Raw genomic sequence first — 20978 nt, 5'->3', positions numbered from 1 at the left:
TACTAGGAGAAAAAATGAGAGACTATTGTTTTGTGAACGAGTTCCAAAGTTGTGGTAGTCAACATGATCACGGTCTAATATGGATTGAAAATGCGTCTCAACTAATTGATACGGAAGCAAACAGTGTAACAACATTCATTGACAAGTGCATTAGCACTGACAAGAACCTTCTTCGGGAAGATTTAAGAGACATTCAACAACACGCACATCGAAAAACTTGTTTGACAAAAGAAAACATGTCATTTTGATTTTTTTCGATACCTGATGCCTTATACTTGTATACTTAGACCATTACAAGAATAAGAGAAGCATAACAAACAACACAAAAAAAAAAAAAAAAAAAAAAATCTTAAGAAAATCAAAGAATTCTTCGAAACAACCAAAGCTGAAGAGTTACCAACTTATTTTAAGGATTGACTCAAAAAATTAGATCTTCCTTTCGACAATTATATATTAGCAATTCGATCAAAAATTGTAACACCGACCGTGTTGATGAGACCACAAACAGAAGACATTTTAACAAACAATTTTGATCCAAAATTTTCATAATTATGGAACGCTAACACTGACATCCAATACATAATGAACGCGTACGGAGCTGCTGCATACTACTCATCATACATAACAAAAATGGATAGCACATTGATAACAGATATTAAAGTTGAGATCGATATTTGTATTGTCAATAATGCCAACATTGTAAAAAGATTACGACGCATTGGAAACACAATTTTGAATATGCAACAATTAAGTGCACAACAAGCTACTTATATTGTTTTATCTTCACCTTTGCACATTTCTACTAGAGAATTTATTTTGATCAACACAAATCCTTTGAACCAACGTTCACTCATCTTGAAAAGAAAAAAAACATTCAAACAATTAGATCCAAACAATAGACATATTCTTCGAGAACATCGTCGACAAATATAGCAAAAGACAAACGTACTTGCATAATATTTTTGCTTGGCAAAATTTTGTTCGTGCTACAAGCATTGTGAAAGCAAAATTATTTCATTAAGAGACAACCAATCATTCGTTATATCCGATACAACAAGCATAAAGATCCTAACAACTTTAACCGCGAGAACAATGTCTGTTATATTTACCTTGGCACAACGACGAGAACCAGCACCTTTATTACCTCGAAACATGGAAATATATATATAAACATCATCTAGATTTTGTGTCCTACAATGAGAAAAAATTCAACAAAGATATTGTAGACGAAAACAGTATCTCACAAACTGCAACAACATCGACATCACCTTCCTCTGCTTCTTTAATTGAAAAAAAGTACGACAACATCGCTTCAAATCTCCCAAACTTAAACATTGTCAACAATAGAATGCTAACAATAACAAAGATAATCGTGATTTCAAATAAACAATTTCACGAAGGCTTACGAATGTTAGATACTCAGCAACGTCTTTTGTTCGATTATATCATGTTGAGAAAACGAATAAATCAAGACAAAGCAATACACCTATTTCTTACTGGAGGTGCTGGAATTGGTAAAATGTTTTTGTTCTTACTGTTGGTTCAAGGCTTGTTGCGATACTACAATTTTAAATTGCCCACAAACATTGAATCTCCTAAAATTTTGCTAATGACGTACACTGAAAAAGCAGCATTTACTATTGGTGGAACCACAATACATTCTGCTCTCCGTCTCCCACTGATAGCGAGTGACCAAACCTCATTGAGCACAGAAAAATTAAATGAACTCTCTTCACACTATGCGAATTTATAATTAGTGATTATCGATGAGGTCTCCCTCGTTGGACGAAATATTTTCCAACAAGATGATGCACGACTCCGCACAATCAAAAGAATACATGATAAACCATTTGCAAACATGGACGTTATCCTCTGTGAAAATCTTTATCAAGCGAGTTATGTTCGTGATACCTTGATCTTCTCATACCACAAGAACATACTCGATACATTACTAGTTTCATTTTGGCAATCACATATCAAACGATATGAATTAACACAACCAATGCGACAAGAAAATATAAAACTCATTGAAATTTTAAATCGAATATGTAAAAATGAACACACAAAGGAAGATATCAAACACTTGAACAATTCTTATTGCCGTGAACCGCAGTAACTATTCTTATTTGTTTTACGACAATAAAAGCAAAGACGCGTATAACAAGTATATATTTGAAATCACACCAAGAATACCGTATATATTTGAAGCTACTGACAAAAAATCCAAAAGTTGTCACAAATATATAAAGATTCCAGAAGATCCGAAACAATGTGGAGGCCTACAAAAAACCTTGCATTTGAAACCAAGCTTAGTCGTAGAACTATGTGCTGAAAAACTTAAACATTACAAACGGATTCGTAAATGGAGCTGATGGACTTTACAAGAACCATTCACAGACATCAAACGAAAAAATAATTTAGATTGAACAAGATTTGAAAACCAACATCTCTACACAGAATCTATACCAAAAGAGTGGACTCCCATAAGAAAAATCATAAGAGAGTTTCAAGTCGAAAGAAATTTATTGAATGTAGTATCAAGAACACAATATCCTCTCCAACATGCATCAGCTCGAACTATTCATAGATCTCAAGGATTGACACTTCACACATCAATTTTCAACCCTTCAAAAATAAAAAGTCATGGATTGAAATATACAGCATTGGCACGAATTAAAAATCCCCAAAACCTATTTCTCCTCTCCAAAATTGATCCAAACCAAATAAAAACAGATAAGATAGTGCTACAAGAAATAGAACGCCATAAGCAAGAAGCAACATGGAAAAAACTTAAGACTTCACAAGAAAAAATATCATTATTCAATCTATAAACACAGTGTCCATATTTGTGCATTACTCTGATATTATAAAAGACACGAGCCTTATGTCATCTAACATCCTGTGCATCCAAGAAACACACACACACAAAAATTAAGAAATCCATTTTCCATATTTGATTATAAATTCTCCAAAGGATCAATAGGTATTCTTATACTGCACAAGAATAAGTCTCACTTTATTAACACAAATAGATTAATATCAGATGGAATCGAAATTGTTTCGTCGAACATGTTAAGTATGAGCAACAAGAAATTAACATTATTTCATTATACAGACATCCTTCATCGAAACTCTCATCCTTTTACGAAGCACTGAAGAAACATGATCATGGAAACCATAATCACAAGAGATTTCAACATAGACGCAAACAGCAGCAATAGTTGTTATATCCCTCTACAACATTACACAATGTTGTATGGATTTAAACAGATAATCAAAGAACCAACAACAATAAATTACTCAACATTGGATCACATTTGGATCAACTCAAGCGTAAACGAATTCTCATGTGGGACAAACTATTGCTATTGGTCTGATCATTCCATCACTTTCTTTGTCTTGCCATTGACACATGGCAGGCCCTTGTGAAGTTTAACTTCAGTTCTCGCCTTCTTTAAAATCGCGCACCCATACTTATTCGTTGGCATGGCTCCCATAATAGAAAAAGAGCAAGAGAGAGCCCTCTTCGTCTGTGTCAATGACATCTCAGATACGTGGAATCATAGACCATCTTTCAGTTGCCATGTCCTCGTATGCGCTGGAATGCTTCTCTGATCCTAAGCTAAGATAGAGAGTCTTGCATATATGAGCGCTCACATATTCTCAGAGCTGCGTCACGAATCCTCACAATCAGTCATCGATCTTAGCAATTCAAGGAATCTTGAGGCACAAGGCACAAGACAACTCTTGCAGACAACAACTAAGAGCAACGAACCAGCCGGCTAAGTCACGTACCAATCAATTAAGGCACATTCTTTGACACATACAAATGTTGAGGTTAAAGTAGCTGCCTTAAAGATTAAATGATAAAAGTCCTTGACGACATAGGCTGGTGACCTCCTAGGTTGCCTCGTCAATAATCCCAAAAATGGTCAAAAGCATCACCAAATTCCATTGCTATTAAGTCCATTGAGTAGCTAGAATCTTACCGCACTCGGGACTCGTCAAAATAGCATTTGGAAAGTGGCTACTTGAACATGCGCCTCAACAAGGACAGCAACACAAAATGAGGCCAAGGCAATGAATGCTTTGCTGATTCTATGAGCAAAAGCTTAACCTAAAACCATAGTAACAAGACAACACATATCCGACACATGGAATGGGAGCGGCAAATGTTAGGAAAGTCTTGTCAATATGTAGAGACATGAAAGGTGAAACAGGAAACAAGTTGCCACTTCCAATGTGGATATCCATTCCCTTTCACAATGTTTAAAGGCAAACTCTATTCTGATGGACGACAAATAATTGGCATGAATGCAGCATCTATAGGCCACTATTTATTTTTTCCGCAGACCCATTACAGAAGACATCTAAGGACTCAAACTCGGAGAAAACTGACACAAGCTGGCCCAAGCTGTTGAATGAAATATCTTAAATTGTAATCCGATGTCAGTGCAGGAAGAACGCCGAAATGCAAGCTTGTTTCAGTTAACGATTGTAGCATTTCACACAAGGCTCTTCAATTTATAAGCAACGCCAAATAAGCACCTGTAATCAACAACGGCATTAAGAGAAACAGGACGGACATGAAGTCACACCAGTTGTAACGCAAACATAACAATAGAAGCCAATTGGCTTAAGTCAAGAGGAGCAGCTTATACAGAATGCAAGAGATGTCACCCTCATACAATATAGTAAAGATACATTACGTAGGGAAATTTGGAAAAAATAAACTTGCCAACGAGCTGAATACATAAGTGCTTACACGCTGAACAAGCTTTGCAGCTCCTTTGGACAAAATTAAGGCCCCTTAACTTCTTTTCTCACTGTTATCTCTAATGCTTCTTGTCTGTATCTGCCTGCCCAACCTGCACATAGCCCTTCTTGACTCTTTTAATCCTCGCAAAAAGACAAAGAACCAAGAAAGCACAACTGTAGATCCCATAAATCTTCCAGTTGGTGTGGGGGCCTTTCAAGGCCATTGCTCGATGAAAAATGGTGACGTAATAGTGAAAGCCAATTGTCACCGCTACAAACCATTGCAAAACCACAGTTACCTTTGTGGACCATGCTTCTGACGAGCAAGCGGAAACCAAATCAATAGTCTGTAAGATGAGGTAGATGATGTAGCCCAAAGCTTGCAAAAGCTGCAAATGGACGTAGCCACTTGCAGAGCTTCTGTAAAAGAAAGTCATTGGCTCTCCCATGATAAATGTTGCCAAGAGAAGGGTGGCAAAATAGGCTGCAAGATAGATGTTCACAAAAAGGACAACTTTTTGTAAAGACAGAATTGCCCGTATGTGTTCGACCAGTACTATAACCACAGCAAGGGGTACGAGAAGAAGCCCATATGACACGAGAGATGCAAAAAAAGGGGCGAACTGCTTTCCTACCAAAGGAGAAAAGCTTTTCGTGATCTGCTGGTTGGCTTTGTTGAAGTAAGTTTTAGAGGTGTCGGTGAGCTTTTGTATGTTGGGGCCGAGGTGGTCAGCCACCTTGTATGCAGTATCTTGGAATTTTGTGGACAAGTCAGAGAAGTCTTGCATAAAGTCACTGTGCTCATCCTCTTCCTCGTCAGCTCCTTCAGTTGATGATGCCGCTGACGTTGACACACTATTGGATCCTTCAGCTTTTTCCTGGGCCTCCTTTGCAATGCCTTGAACCTCTATCTCGAGCTTTTCTTCCTGTTTTTCAGTGTTCGGAAGCTCTTCTTTGCTTCTTTTAAGGTGTTTGTTATCTGGATGACCCTTTTCCTTGCGTTTTTCCTCAGCAATATTGTGGTCTACAACCTCTAATATTTTCAATTCCTGTGTATCCTCCCCACCGCTATCATCAGAAAACTTGCTGTTTTCATAGCGCTCTGTTCTCTCATCAGTGCTTTGTTTCCCCATTTTCTCAACTTTCTTGAAAGACTTATCTTCCTCTTTCTGTGGAGACTTCTCTTTCTTGCTGGAATACTTCTCGTTTGCTTTGTTAAGAAACTCCTCTTCCTCCTTATCTTTCACATGCTCCTCCTTGATGACTTTCTTCTTCTTTTTTGCCAGTGATTTAGCTGTATCTTCCATGCCGTCTTGCTTAGCCTTTGCACTCATTACATCTGACCCTTTTTCTGACTCTGACTGAGAATCCTTCTTCTTCTTAACCTTCGTTTTTATTTTTTTCTCATTGGCATCTGACCCCTTGGGTTCAGAATCAGCCTCTTGCAAGACCTCTAACTTGGGTTTTTTTGTTTTTTTCAATTTTTTTGTGGGCTTCTCTTTGTCTCCATTCTCGTTTGCACCGACATATTTCTCTGTGCGCTCCTGTTTCTTCCCCTTGCCATTCCTCGCTTTACTGGTGCTGATATCTGAATCTTCCACCTCTCCCTGCATTTGCTTTTCAATAAAGTCTGCTGGGGTTTCCTCAACCATAGCCTCCCCTATCGAATCTTTCTCGTCTGAACTTTTTCTCTTAGACATCTTAAACATGCCTCCCTTTTCCCCTTCTTTTTCTATTACAGCTCCTTCCACTTTGTTTTCCTTAGCTTCTGAGGTTTCATCATCCGATGTTTTGCTGTTGGATCCCTTATTTTCCAGCTTTTCTGGTCTTATAGTGGCTTTTACTTTGGCACTATCATTTTGAATTTCCTCTTCAATGCTAGAACTTCCATCTTGCTCTTTTGTAGTCTCCAATAGAAAGCCAGTTTCCATTGCTGCGTCTGTCAGAGAGGCTTCCCCTGACAAACCTTCAACCAACTCTTCATCATCTGAATTAGCAGGTGTTTTGTCTTCTGTTCGCTGACCTGAAATCTTCTCATCCATAACAGCTTTTTCTTTCGTCACGTTCATTTCCCCCTCTTCTTGCCATGTCTCTTCTGTCAATGAAACTGAGTTATTGTCTGCAGAAGCTTCTCTTGCATTGTACTTTTCTTTCTTTTTCCCTGGTTTGTCTCCCACCCACTTCTCTTCCTTGCTTTCCTCCAATAGCAGATCACCCTCGCCTATTCCTGATAGACTTGGCTCATCCTCTGGATGCTTCTCCTGCTTCGATTCCTCAGATGTTTGCTCTTGAAAGGCGTCCATCCTTAAATATTCCCGCTGCTTGGTCATTTTTTTTTCTACCTCAATCATGATTTCTGGTTTTTCATCATCACTCTCATCTGGCAACATAAGCTCTGTTTCCATCCCAATCCCTTCATCAACAGTCTCCAATAACATCTTAGTCGGAACAGAAAATAGGGCTTCATCATCCTCTGCCTCCATTCTTACCATGAGAATTTTTCTTGAAGCTTCACATGAAAACCATTGCGGTGCTGCAAGCATGCATAGCAGGAGTACTAGAAAAATCTTCATGGTTCCAATTTTCATGCCTAAAAATGGCATACAAAATGACTCTCTCTCTCTCTCTCTCTCTCTCTCTCTCTCTCTCTCTCTCTCTCTCTCTCTCTCTCTCTCTCTCTCTCTCTCTCTCTCTCTCTATGAAACTAGAGCGGGGAGTGGACTTGAAGAAGGAGAAATCCAGCCCTCGATGAGGAACTCAAAGTCATCAAAGAACAAGTGCAGAAGATCAAAGAAGAAGAGGAGCAACATGAGGCGAAGACGTCATCGTGGGTAGATGTAATCACGAAAACACAGAAGAAGGTAGATGAGGCCGAGAAATGGATAGAAACCGCCAAGAAAGCGAAAGGGAAATAACCAACAGCGGGATATTCCTTGGGGACGACCTCACACTCTCAGAGCTTGCTCATGTGCAAGAAGTTATGCCTGAGATAAGGACAGCCCGAGAGAAAGGGAAATTGGCCTTCTATGAATTGTTACTATGGAGAGGCGCTCCAAATGACGGCGTGAGACCTATGGGACCACACTCAAAGTTGCTACTTGGAATTGTAATGGATCTCTATGCCTTGATGTGGGTGCTTTTGCGGATAGTTTCACTGGAAGGGACATCATCTTCTATCCTAAGACACATCAGGCCCCTGGACAGTCTATGCCACATGTCAATGGATACAAATGGGAGACAGCTTGCAGACAGGAAACTCGATCAAAGCACAGAGGACGAGGCTCAGGGGGAGGGCAGTCTTATTCAGGGAGGGGAGGAGTTGCAGCCATTGATACTATAGCCTGCAGGGATGAGCAGGCTAGGTACATATGGGTGAGATTGAGGGCAAAGACACTATACATTGTTATTTGCTACTTTCCTCCGAGTACGTCAGTATATGCACCACCTAAAAGACAATCCCCCCCTTTTCTATTTTGAATGATGACATATGGGAGTTCTCTGAGGACGGTGACATTATCATCCTGGAGGACCCATAACCAGACAGTATTTTATGATACTTCAGAGGAGATGCTGAGGAAGCTGGATGTTGCAAAGATGGAGCATACTGAGTATGGACGGCACTTGATAGAAATGGGGCTGCACATGGATTGGCCATTTTGAATGGCCTTCAAAGATTTTCTGTTGCGAGAGGTTTTACATGCTTTCCACATAGACATGGAGCCACCACAATGGATTATGTCATGGCATAGCCGAACTTTATCTCTAGTATCCAAGACCTCACATTTAGACCTAGACCTGTTGGTGTGGCAGTAGATCATGCCCTTGTGTCAATGACCATCTCTTTCCACTTTAGTGTAGCACACTTACCACGGATAGCAGCCTCTACTCGCTACACCTTTACACGGGAGACGGACTCTACCTACATGGATGGGATCTACACACACCTGTGCACTTAGGAACAGGGCGACCTCTGGAGGAGCTTACTACTTTACTGACACAAACATTGCATAATGCAGCAACAGAGGTGTAACAAACTTGGACACCCCAAGTCAAGATTCTGTCACGACATAGCAGAGATTCACTTCAAAACACTTCATGGCCCGGCGTAGTTCTGTGCCAAGAGAGATAGGCCCCAAAGACTCGCACCCCTTTCAGTATTTCTTTTATATTAATCTTTGAGCAAAGTATACCTACCCGCGGGTGCTCGCTCTCAGACTCTGCGTCCAGATGCTCTGCAAAGTGAGCCCCTTGGATCAGTGAGCCCCTTGGGTCACTTGTAAAGGGTTACAAAGGGATGCCAAAAGCAGAGCCCCCAAAAGCAGTAAATCAAAAGCAATGAGCTCCCAAAATTTGCCAAAGCATTCAACCCTGTTTGCGGAAATCCGTACAGCCAGGCCACATCAGCAGCCAACGTGAAACGCGGAAAAGTTGTACGTTGCCACGTCAGCCAGTCAGCTCGTTCTCTTGGCGTATGTACTGTCTGCCAACACATATTCCAATTGTCCGTACAATTAGGCCACGTCAACACGTCCGTACTGTCAGCAATGTCATCACTTTGTGAGTGTGTGTCCGGGCACTGCCACGTCATCAATTTGTGACATACCCCCCTCTTGAAAGAATTGTAATCGCCCTCGATTACGCCTACAAAACAGACAAAGGCCATAAATTGTCTTAGTAGACACTGACTATTAGTACCGATGTACTAGACACGACACATCTAGCACTTATACAAAAACGATAGTCACATTACAGGATATCACATGACAAATCACAAAAAAATTCATTCCAAATTTCACACTATGACTGCCGACAACGTATTTAGTAATCGCATCTAGATCCATTTCAAACCTCACTGATGCCCGATTAACTAATCCTTATTGCGATCATGTCTATAGAGATTTATGAGACCGAAAAATGCTGCAATCATTTCGTCTTTCAATTCCTGCACTCAAACAAGTCAAGTAAGAGAGTACAAATCAATCATATTCAATGTCGGGAATTCCGTTTCATAAAGTCATACAGCATAATACTTGTCAGTCCATTAGTATCCCTGAAACCCAAAGGAAACATCATTGACCTTATTCAAATCGAGGTAATCTGTTGACAAAGGATCGGAGTGACTCCCCTCTTGTGCAAACCCGCTGCACCAGATTCACCCTTACTGAGTTCGGGGTTCTATCGGAGTAGACTATGTTAAACCAAATGCTTCAAGGTAAAGTTCCAAAATCTGAGTATCTGCCAAGTCCTCCTCTTCCATCCACTTTGCATCCAATGTCGGATAGTTCTTGAATTTAACCAAGAACCCATGAAACACTTTACCTTTCATCTTTCTTTCTTGTGTGCCAAAATCTGTTCAAGAACGAGTATCTCCTCGCTTTCTTTCACTTCGGGTTGCTGATCAGGCTCCCCATCAACTGGCACATCACCTTTACAAGGTTTCAAGAAACTCGCATGGAATGCATTGTTGATCTTCCAAGTATCGAGCAGCTTGAGTCTAAAGGAGACATCATTTATTTATTTTTTAATCTGGAAAGGGGCATATTACCTCATGCTAAGCTTTGGAAAAAGCCGCTCCTTTCCCTTTCGTTTCCTTAGGTGGACCTTCTCAAAACGTAAGAGCACCCAATCGTCTTCCTTTAATTTCAAATCTCGTCGATGTTGATCTGCTTCCTTCTTATGTCGTTCTTGAGATTTCTCTAGAGCCTCCCGGACCTTGGCAAAAGCAATGTCCAAGTCCCTCGTGTACTGGTCGGCTTCAAAAATCTTGTCTTTAGTGCTGAGAAAGGGTGGAACCTTCTAAGCACCTTCAATTATCTCAAATAGCGCCTTCCCTGTCGAAGAGTGAACCGTGTTGTTGTAGGCAAATTCCACCAAAGGCAAAAAAATTCCCATTGAGTCTCTTGATCAAAGATGTAAGACTTCAATAAATCCAGAACAACTCAATTTGCAATCTCAGATTGCCCATCTGTCTGCGGGTGGAATGATGACGAGAACTGCAACCATATGCCAATGTTCTCCCAAATAGCCCTCCAAAACAAACTCGTGAATCGGGGATCTCTGTCAAAGACTATTGTCTCAAGCATGCCATGTAATCGAAATATCTGTGCAATGAACAGTCTTGCTAAATGATCCGGCTTGACTGTTTTCTTCACTGGAATGAAGTGAGCTTGCTTGCTAAATCTGTCAATGACAGTCCAAATGCCATCGTGCCCACTCTGTGTCTTCGGGAGATCCAAGATGAAACCCATTGCAATACTTTCCCAGGGGCGGGTGGGAATGGGTAAAGGCTGTAATAATCCCTGTGCTTTATGCTTGTCAAACTTGACCTTCTAGCATCCTAAACAACTGCGAACAAAGTCGTCCACATCCCTCTTGAGTCTCGGCCAAAAGAAACAACGCTCCACACCTTTCAAGGTGGTGTCATGGCCCCTAAAAGGTAGACAATGGCACTCAGTCAAAACCTTTTCCCTCAACGGTTGTGTAGCACACAACATTGTTTTCTTCATCAAGTAGACATTGCGTATGGAATACCTTGGCACTATCTCCCCATTCTGTATCAGGGTAAACACATCGGAAAAATCCGGATCGGTGGCCTACTGATCAACCATATCCTCGAAACTTCTATAACGAAACTTCTCCCTTGGTCATCCGATGATGGTTCCAAGCGGTTCTTACATCTCGTTCGTACTCCCGGATCAGCCAAGAAGAAATAAAGAGCAGTTTGAATTTTAACCACTTGACTGGGGCTTCTTTCCTCCGAAGAAGAGTGGACCACCATGTTCGAGAATTTCCTTTTAGAAAAAGATGTAGCCCTCTTGATCTTGGAATGCTCTGAGTAATGCCCTCAAGAGAAGGCTATGTCAAATTGCTGGATGAAGGCCAAGGCTCTCGGAGCATCTCACAGCATCTCAAAATCCAGAAAAGGATTCAAATTTTAAATTCCTTATTCTTCTTACTCTTATCTTCGAGGAATTCGTATTGGTTGGCTCTATAAAAGTGCTTTTTCTTCGCGTAAAACATGTGGTCGTCGGAGTCTGAACTGTCAAAGGATGACTCCTCTGTAAAGCTATCAGAAACTGGTCGGATTTTGAGTTTCATTGCCTTTTTCTTGTTCTTTCCAAAGCTTTGCGTTTTGTTTCACTTCTTGCCCTTTTTGTCCTCCTCACTCGAGTCGGAAGAGCTAGAAGAACTTCCGAGCTTTATCTCTAGTAATCAGGACCTCAGAGTTAGACCTAGACCTGTTGGTGTGGCAGTAGATCATGCCCTTGTGTCAATGACCATCTCTTTCCAATTTAGTGTAGCACACATACCACGGATAGCAGCCCCTACTCACTACACCTTTACATGGGAGACGGACTCTATCTACATGGATGGGATCTACAGACGCTTGTGCATTGAGGAGCCAGAGCGACCTCTGGAAGAGCTTACTACTTTATTGACACAAACATTGCATAATGCAGTAGCAGCAACAAAGGTGTAACAAACTTGGACACCCCAAGTCAAGATTCTGTCACGACACAGTAGAGATTCACTTCAAAACACTTCACAAATTTAAGAGTAGACACGGCCCGGCGTAGTTCTGTGCCAAGAGAGATAAGCCCCAAAGACTGGCGCCCCTTTCGGTATTTCTTTTATATTAACCTTTGAGGAAAGTACAACTGCCCGTGGGTGCTCGCTCTCAGACTCTGCGTCCAGATGCTCTGTAGAGTGAGCCCCTTGGGTCACTTATAAAGGGTTGCAAAGGGATGCCGAAAGCAGAGCCCCCAAAAGCACTAAATCAAAAGCAATGAGCTCCCAAAAGCATCTTGGGTAAAATCTGCTAGTAAAAGCAGTCAGCGTTGTTTGCGGAAATCCGTACAGCTAGGCCACGTTAGCAGCGAGCGTAAAACGTGGAAAATCCATATGCTGCCACGTCAGCCAGTCAGCACGTTTTTTGGGCATCCGTATTGTCTGTCAGCACATATTCGGGGCGTTTGTACAGTCATACCACGCCAGCACGTCCATACTGTCAACCACGTCATCACTTTCTGAGTGTGTGTTCGAGCACTGCCACATCATCAATATGTGACAAGAGGCATACCCACACACCTAGCTTGAGCAAAGACTACGTTTTGGGAGCATGCCCCAAAACGGCTGGTATGATGAGGAGTGCCGTGAGAAGCGAGCCAGGTTTGAGAGGGAGGTGCTTTTGGGGGAAATCGCTCATAGACAGTCACAGATTGCCTTCAGACGCCTAGTGCGGCGGAAGAAGAGGGCATTTTTGGCTCGACATCTGCCTCTTCCCGAAACCCCCCCCCCCCCCCCCCCCCCCCCACATACATGTGCTTTTTTCACCGCTAAGATGGTGAAGAAGGCCATTGATAGCATGAGGACCGGGAGAGCATATGATCATGATGGCTTAGTGGCTGAGCATTTTATACATGCCAGGGATCTGCTTGCAGAGCTTCTAGCAGTGATGTTCAACGGTTCAACCATGCCATGGGTGAAGGTTTGCCTGATACTTGGAGTTTATCTACTATTGTACCTATCTTCAAGTCAGGAGACCCTATGGAGCTTGGGGATTATCGCACTATCCTGATTGGACACACATCGGCACGGTTGTACGCATCCATTCTTGAGCAACAGCTGAGTAGATGGGCAAAGAGGGAGGGGAGGGTATACGCGCAGCCGGGCATGCAGGGATCAGGAGAGGTTTTTCTACTCTTAACCACATTCTGACACTCAGAGCCATTATTGAGGAGGGCAGATCACATGGGAGACGGATCTATTGTAGCTTTGTGGACTTCCGCAAAGCATTTGACACAGTGCCTAGAGGTAGATTGATGCGCATACTACAAGAGATGGGAGTACCCACAGAGCTGATTTGGGGGATTATGGCATTAAACAGGTCTGTAGTGGGGCATGTACGCACTCCAAAGGGGTTATCTACATTAGTTCACTCCACTATCGGGGTGAAGCAGGGCTGCCCGCTCTCTCCTACTCTATTTGGTATGTATGTGGATGAGGTTTCTAACTATATTGAGAGAGAGGGTGATAGAGGTGCACAATTGGTAGGGACATGGATTCCACTATTGTTATATGCTGATGATATTGTGTTGATCTCCGACTCTCCGGAGGGGATGCAACGTCACTTGGATGCTTTGCATAGGTTTGCTCACGATAGTGGTATGTTTGTCAACCTTGGTAAAACCAAGGTTATGGTGTTCAACACCACCGCACAATAGACCAGGAGATCGGCACCCACTTTCACATACGGCCATGAGACAGTGGAGTATACAGATGCTCACACCTACCTTGGGGTGGTCTTTAGTGGACCAGCATTTTCATTGAGGAGAGCAGCAGACACTAGACTGACTAGAGCACATGTAGCATTGGGTGGATTGGAGAGGATGTGTTCACAGATTCAGTTTCAGGAGCCTCGGACGAAGCTCTGGCTTTTTGACACATTGGTGGCTTCCGCATTGCTCTATGGAGTTCAGATATGGGGGCCTTCATTAAACCATCACGAGAGGTCGGGTTTCACTGATGGATGGGGAGACATGGAGAAGCCTCTAGTCTCTATGACCTCGCGGCTTATTAGAGTCAAGGCTTTAGTACCCCATGACATTATTCAAGCAGAGCTAGCTGCCCCCCCACTAGTGGTTGAGGTGCTTACCAGATCAGTCTCTGTTTTACACCGCTTGTGGGATTTCCCCAGAGACAGTATGCCCGCCTAGCACTTGAGTCCTCTCAACATTTAGCTTTGCAGGAAGACACAGGTGGCATGGAGAGATGACATCATTGTTTTAGGTACATGGGTTCAACATGGACAGATTGCCCCCCTTCCAGTACTCATTGGATGCACCATCTCTGACTCTTACACAGTCTGAGATCACCAGGCTCATCTGCGACGACCTGACTCAGCTAGATACTAGGAGGACTTGGATCCACTCAGCACAAGAGTTGGGCACGAAGATGGCTTTCTATAGAGAGCATCTTCTCCAGCTTACCAAGGATGGTTTTGTGACGAGGCCCAGATACATGGACACCCACTTATCTCATGGGATACTATGTGCTATTGGCCAGATACGCACATCTTCACACCAGCTTCGGATAGAGACTGGTAGATACAGCGGAGTACCAACAGAGGCCACGACATGTCCCCTATGTCACATGGAGCCTGAGACAGAGTTGCACTACACATGCCACTGCCCAGTTCACTATGAGATACGAGGCCACTTTCATTGGCTGTTCAAAGAGGGCTTTGGACCACTCTCTAGAGTCATGGGGTATGAAGACCAGAGATGTCTGGGTCCGTTTTTGCTCGAGCTGCGCAGACACAGAGAGAGCCTGATGAGAGGTGAGGCTAGCCAGTCTCAAAGACGAATCACAGACTTCTTTAGAGAGGACACTGGGCAGCCAGAGGAGCAGCTACCACAACAGAGCTCACATTCTCCTCACAACAAAGGCACGTTGATCGATCGAGCGAACGAGCTAGGGAGATCTAGACGCCCACGACTACGGAGGACTACACAGCATCAACAGAGGCTACATCAGAGGATTCGAATCACTTTGGCCCGACATGCACGACGCACGGTCAAACTATTGACCATGGAGGAGATTGATGAGATCCGCCAGTGACCGATGATGTGTCTCCTATTATTTAGCTCTTTTGTGGATTGTACACCCTGCTCATCTTGTATCAGCCTTTGTAACAGCTCTCACCCATTATATTCCCACGCGCACACCCACATTGTGTTGTATTAGTCCCCCAGTCACTACTTTCACCTCCCTACTCGTATCCTACACAATTCCAGCTATCTGCTTAGTTCACATCTAGCAGTTAAGATTTTAGTTTTTCACTTTACTTCATTTTATTTTTGTACCCAGACATTGTATTAGATCCACCAAGATTGTATCAGTTTGGCCTAATAGGTCATTTTCGCCTTTTGAAGACGTTAAATATAACATTTCATTTTCATCTCTCTCTCTCTCTCTCTCTCTCTCTCTCTCTCTCTCTCTCTCTCTCTCTCTCTCTCTCTCTCTCTCTCTCTCTCTCTCTCTCTCTCTCTGTGTATATATATATATATATATATATATATATATATATATATATATATATATATATATATATATATATATATCTCTCTCTCTCTCTCTCTCTCTCTCTCTCTCTCTCTCTCTCTCTCTCTCTCTCTCTCTCTCTCTCTCTCTCTCTCTATGTATATATATATATATATATATATATGGATAGATATAGAGATATACACACACACACACACATTTCTCATAAACCACTAACATTTCTCAATAACCATTATATACATAAGACCATTTGTATTTCAAAGTTTACTACAAGCTGCAAATTGTCAGGTAAGAGGGAAAATAAGCGTCTTGAAACACGTTTCGAAAACTCCAAAATAGCCCAAAATGTTTTGCCGTTTTGGAAGGGGTTTCAGGAAACTATGGTAGTCTTGCAAAAGAAAGCATAGAATACCTGAGCCTCACAGGCACAAAAGGCATTATGATTCTTCTAATGAGGATGTGGAAGAGGATGATAGGACGCTACCCTTGGATCTACTTTTGGGCCTAAACTGAGCCACATACTTCGGCCGACTATGTATGATGATATAGAGCCTCATAAGCCTAAGAAAGAATTTAAGAATAGCGATGAAAGTGTCAAGTCTGATACTTTCTCCAGATTTTAAGATACGAACAAGACATTGACTTTTATCAAGCAGTCTGACACCGCTTTCTCCAAAGGCAATTGTATAGAAGCTTTCAAAGTGCCGAAAACAGCTTCGCATCTTAAGGGGAATGCTCAGTCAATTCTAGTGTTGCGCAACAAATCACCTTGCAATTTGGTGGGGTTTCAGAAACTCTTCTCGTCTACATGGCTCGAACCAAAGTATGACGCCAAAGTTTTGACTCAGTAAAAAGCGGGGCTTGTGACCTTTTGCATCATCACATACAATCAACCAAAGGTCTATATACAAGAGATATGGGAAAAACCCTCAAAGATATACAACGAGATCATGGGGAAGAAAACTCATACAACGACAAGGTACATCAAAGGATAAGATACTCAAATCATGAAGTGGTGAAGAAGCTCTATCTCATTGTAGGAAGTCTACACAAATCCACCAAAAGCTCTCCGCCATAGAAAATAGACATACAACCACACGATGCATCAAAGGATTAGATACTTAAATCATTAAGTGGTGACGAAGCTCTATCTCGCTGTAGGAAGTCTACACAAATCCACCAAAAGCTCTCTCCACCTCTGGCAATGTAGCGAAACCAATGCTAGCTACTAAAATGATATAAAGTATCCACTCAAAGAAACCTCCTGTTGAAGCTCAAAAATGCTAAGGAACTGTAAAACCCCCATGTTGTGCCTCTAAAATCATCCGCATCCATTCCATCATGTCTAGATGTGGCACCCCAAAATAAGATCAGAGGAAGATGGGACCCATTTGTCCTCCATCACAAAAAGCCAATGGAAGGTACCAAAATCTGCCTGTAACCACAATCCTTCGCGAGTGTAATACGGATTTCCACTCAAAAGTGAGTGTTTGGGAACTCTGTGGAAGGGGTGGTAGCCACCTTAATAAATGGCACAAATGTCCGGGTCTGAACTCCGCACATAAAAGGTATACCAAATATGGACCCGATCTGCCTCAACATGTCAGGTAACCAAACTAATTTTTACACGATATTTCGAGACCTGACATTTGTCTTCAAAAGCGCTAATGTCACAATCTTCGTACCCTAGACGCAAACAAAAATCAATTTATGTCCTAAGGTGAGGAAAGCAACTCGCAACTATAGAGGCAACTCCTATGATGAGAAAATAGCAATGAAAGTACCTCTATCTAACAAGATGATGTCCTCCACTTAGCCTTCATTCGCAGTGGCTAAACAACCCGTTCGCCACTCTCAGATTTTAACCCGAGCGTAGGAACGTCCGACTAAGTAGCCAAATACACCTCAGAGAGAGAGAGAGAGAGAGAGAGAGAGAGAGAGAGAGAGAGAGAGAGAGAGAGAGAGAGAGAGAGAGAGAGAGAGAACAGGGTCACCAATCTTGTGGAATTGCTATGGCTCGTTGCGATTGGAAACATTTGAGGATTCCTTCAGAGGGACAGACGTCATTCTCTATTCAGATGCATCAGAGTGAAACCGGCCCGTAGGGCGGTAGACTTTAGCTTTCACCCAATTCTTTACTTGAACTTTGCAACATAGAGAAACTTCATGAATAAACCTATGACTGGAATTAACACTTCAAACAAAGCATGGCCTGGAAGCTAGAGTGCTTCCAAGAAAATGGTGACACCCTGTAGGCCCCAAAGACTAGCGCCCCTTTGGGTATTTCTTTATTCTTATTAAACTTGGGAGAAAACTTGCAAGTTCCTACGAGCTGTCCCTTTTTTACCGGGTTGAAAATGGCATACTCTAGCCCGATTTCAGCAGCATAATTGCAGCAGAAGGCTTCACAGACAAAATCCCCGTGCAAAAGGTGACTTTCCCAGCACATTTGAGCACTTTTTCAAAGCTGGCGAGAATCTGCAGCACGCTGAATTCTCTGTTTTATGCCCCGAAAATGCACCATAACACCTACACATTGATCCCCTCGCTTTCCCGAAGCTCTTGGGGATATTAGGGATCAATTAAGGTCAAAACCCTAAACCTGCAAAAATACACAGCAGGCTGTAATCTGTTTCACGCTCCGTTTCGCATGCACGTCGCATCCGTAGCAAGCCCTCGAGCTCCCGCACCTATAGGGCTACTTGCCCTTTGAATCGGACAAGATTTTTCGCGTGAAATCTCTCGGTGTTCACTTGTACCTGCGGGGAATTAGCAATTAGCTAATCCAATACCTATGCAAGAGGCTCTTGCCTCGGCAAACCACATGACTGTCACAAAATGATGACATGGATGATGGCAGCACTGCCCGGACGCAAACAACTGATGAAGTGGCAGTTGTACGACAGACCCGCGATTTACGCTGACAGCAGTTCGGAAGTCCTTGCAAAAGCGTTGACGTGGCAAGTAGTACGGATTTTCGAGTTTTGCATTGGCAGGTGCTGACGTGGCATACTGTACGGAATTCAGCAAATTACACTCACTGCTTTTTGGCAGTTTTTGGGCCTAAAAACTTTTGGGACATCTGCTTTTAGGGCATCCCTTGTAAGAATAAATAAGCCCTAAGGGCCTCACTCTTTAGGGCATCTGGACGTAGAGTCTGAGAGCAGAGGTCCCTCGAGAGTTGTACTTTGTAATGATTAATGATAAAGAAATACAGAAAGGGGCTCCAGACTTTGGGGCCGATACCTCTGGGCACGGAACTACGCAAGGCCGTGTCGACTCTCTATCTCTCTCTTTTTATTGAAATTCGGTGATTATGAAGTTTTTGTTCGTGTGTTGCTATTGATTTCTCGCTTGGAGTGTTCAAGCATGTTACAGTGGTATCAGAGCTCAGAAAAAATCTTCTTCTACGGAGGATGTGATCCTTTTTGCAACACAACAGGTTTTTCTGAAAGAAAATCTTCGTGCCGCAACCCCGGACTTATAAGCCAGCCCCACCCTTCGTACATCGCGCATTCGGCGTGCTCCCCTCTTCATTGCTCTGTCTTACAGGGCATAAGCCATAAAGAATTCCACATTACACATGGGTTTTCGTGAAGAATCTGACAGAGATAACACTTCTCAGTCGGTAGGCAGAGAAAATTTGAAATCCGGTGTGGGTACTGAAGAAAAGAATGAAGATTTGGACAAACTCTTTGCAGAAAAGTTTGCCAGAACGGAGTACAAACGGCAACTGCAGATTGATACATGTATGAAAAGATTGATCAAGTACTCAAGAGATCCAAGATTTGCGAAACACTTGAAGAATTACCCGATTGATGAGATTGACTCAAGATGGCGAAACTCTCGGCCATTGATTCTCCTCTCACGTAGGGAGGAAAGCTGAAAGGACATACGAGTGCAAAAAAAGCGGAACCTATACTTGCAGGAAGTTGGACAGTATTCTTGAAAAGAAGAACCAAAGGACCACCAAAAGATAAGCAGAGAGTTACAAAGCAGCAGCCGAGCGTGGAAGAAAAGGAAAGATGAAAGTAGGACAGGACTGGTGCCAGATTTTGTGGAGACCGCCGACCTTGATCAGATGAACAAAAATACCAAACTTTGCACAGCATGGGGCAAAGTGCGAAACCACGAAACCCTTATATTCTTTGATGGAGAAGCCAAGGCCAACTTCAACCGAATTGGCAGCTCTATTTGGAATTACGCCCAAGGAAATGGGACCACAGGCCGAGGCTGTTCTAGCAGAACCCGCACGGGATGTTGCCATTACACCTGTATTGGCAAACTACATTTGCATTGTCAAGGGTATTTAGGGCACGCAGACTTTTACATCATGCCTTTGAAAGGGTGTGACGTCCTCCCAGGAATCCCTTGGTTCCCCAAGAACAGTGTCGTGGTCAATTATAGGGCCACGAAAGCCATCTTGAAGAATGAGAAGGGCAAAGAGATTGTACTTGATGGAAACTGAACGGCAAGTCCATCCCACTTGATGAAATCCACTTCTTTTTTGTTTACCCGAAAGATCTAAATGATGATCAAAGGTCGAATATGTCATACCTCAAAGAAGAACCCCAAAATTTTCTGCAGCTCAGGCTGACTGTTTCTTTGAGGGCTTACCAGGCGAGTTGCCTCCTTCAAGTCTTGAAGATCACATGATTCATTCCCGATAGTACACCACCGAACCAGCCACCTTACACAGTTAGCCGAGCCCACAATAAAGAAACAATGAACCCGAAAGATGGATCTTGGAGAATGAGCATTGATTATAGAGCTCTCAATAAAATCACTATGAAGAACGAATTCCCTATCCCATGGATCGATGATATACTCGACAGACTTCAGAGGTCTACTTGCTTTAGCAGAATCGATCTAAGGAGTGGTTATCATCAAATCCGAATTGCTTCTGGAAGACGTCTACAAGACAGCTTTCAAAACGACTTATGGTTTGCATGAATATTTGGTGATACCTTATGGTCTTACGAATGCTCCTGCTACATTCAATCGCTTGATGGATAGGATTTTTAGAGTTTTCTAGACAATGTGGAAGCATAAAATGGTTCTAAATGTGAAAAAGAGCGAGTTTTTCTTCCCTACGATACATTTCTTGGGACACATTGTCTCAGCAGAAAAAATAAATGTGGACCCGCTTAAAATTC

General features: G+C 42.5%; 1 protein-coding gene across 3 annotated transcripts in view; it reads right to left on the bottom strand.

Moving 5' to 3' along the window:
* Nucleotides 1-4543: 4543 nt before the first annotated feature.
* Nucleotides 4544-20978, bottom strand: part of LOC147433535 (uncharacterized) — a 37434-nt gene continuing 20999 nt past the window's right edge. For all 3 annotated transcript variants that reach the window (XM_086490211.1, XM_086490210.1, XM_086490209.1), the window contains one exon: nt 4544-7348. In XM_086490211.1, the coding sequence (XP_086346337.1) occupies nt 4836-7346 (2511 nt within the window). In that variant the 5' untranslated portion in view covers nt 7347-7348 and the 3' untranslated portion in view covers nt 4544-4835. The remainder of the gene's footprint in view (nt 7349-20978) is intronic.

The sequence above is a fragment of the Adiantum capillus-veneris genome, chromosome 19 (genome assembly GCF_014529385.1).
Source record: "Adiantum capillus-veneris isolate H3 chromosome 19, ASM1452938v2, whole genome shotgun sequence".
In the NCBI taxonomy this organism is placed as follows: Eukaryota; Viridiplantae; Streptophyta; class Polypodiopsida; order Polypodiales; family Pteridaceae; genus Adiantum; species Adiantum capillus-veneris.
This window is presented reverse-complemented; position numbering and strand designations above follow the sequence as displayed.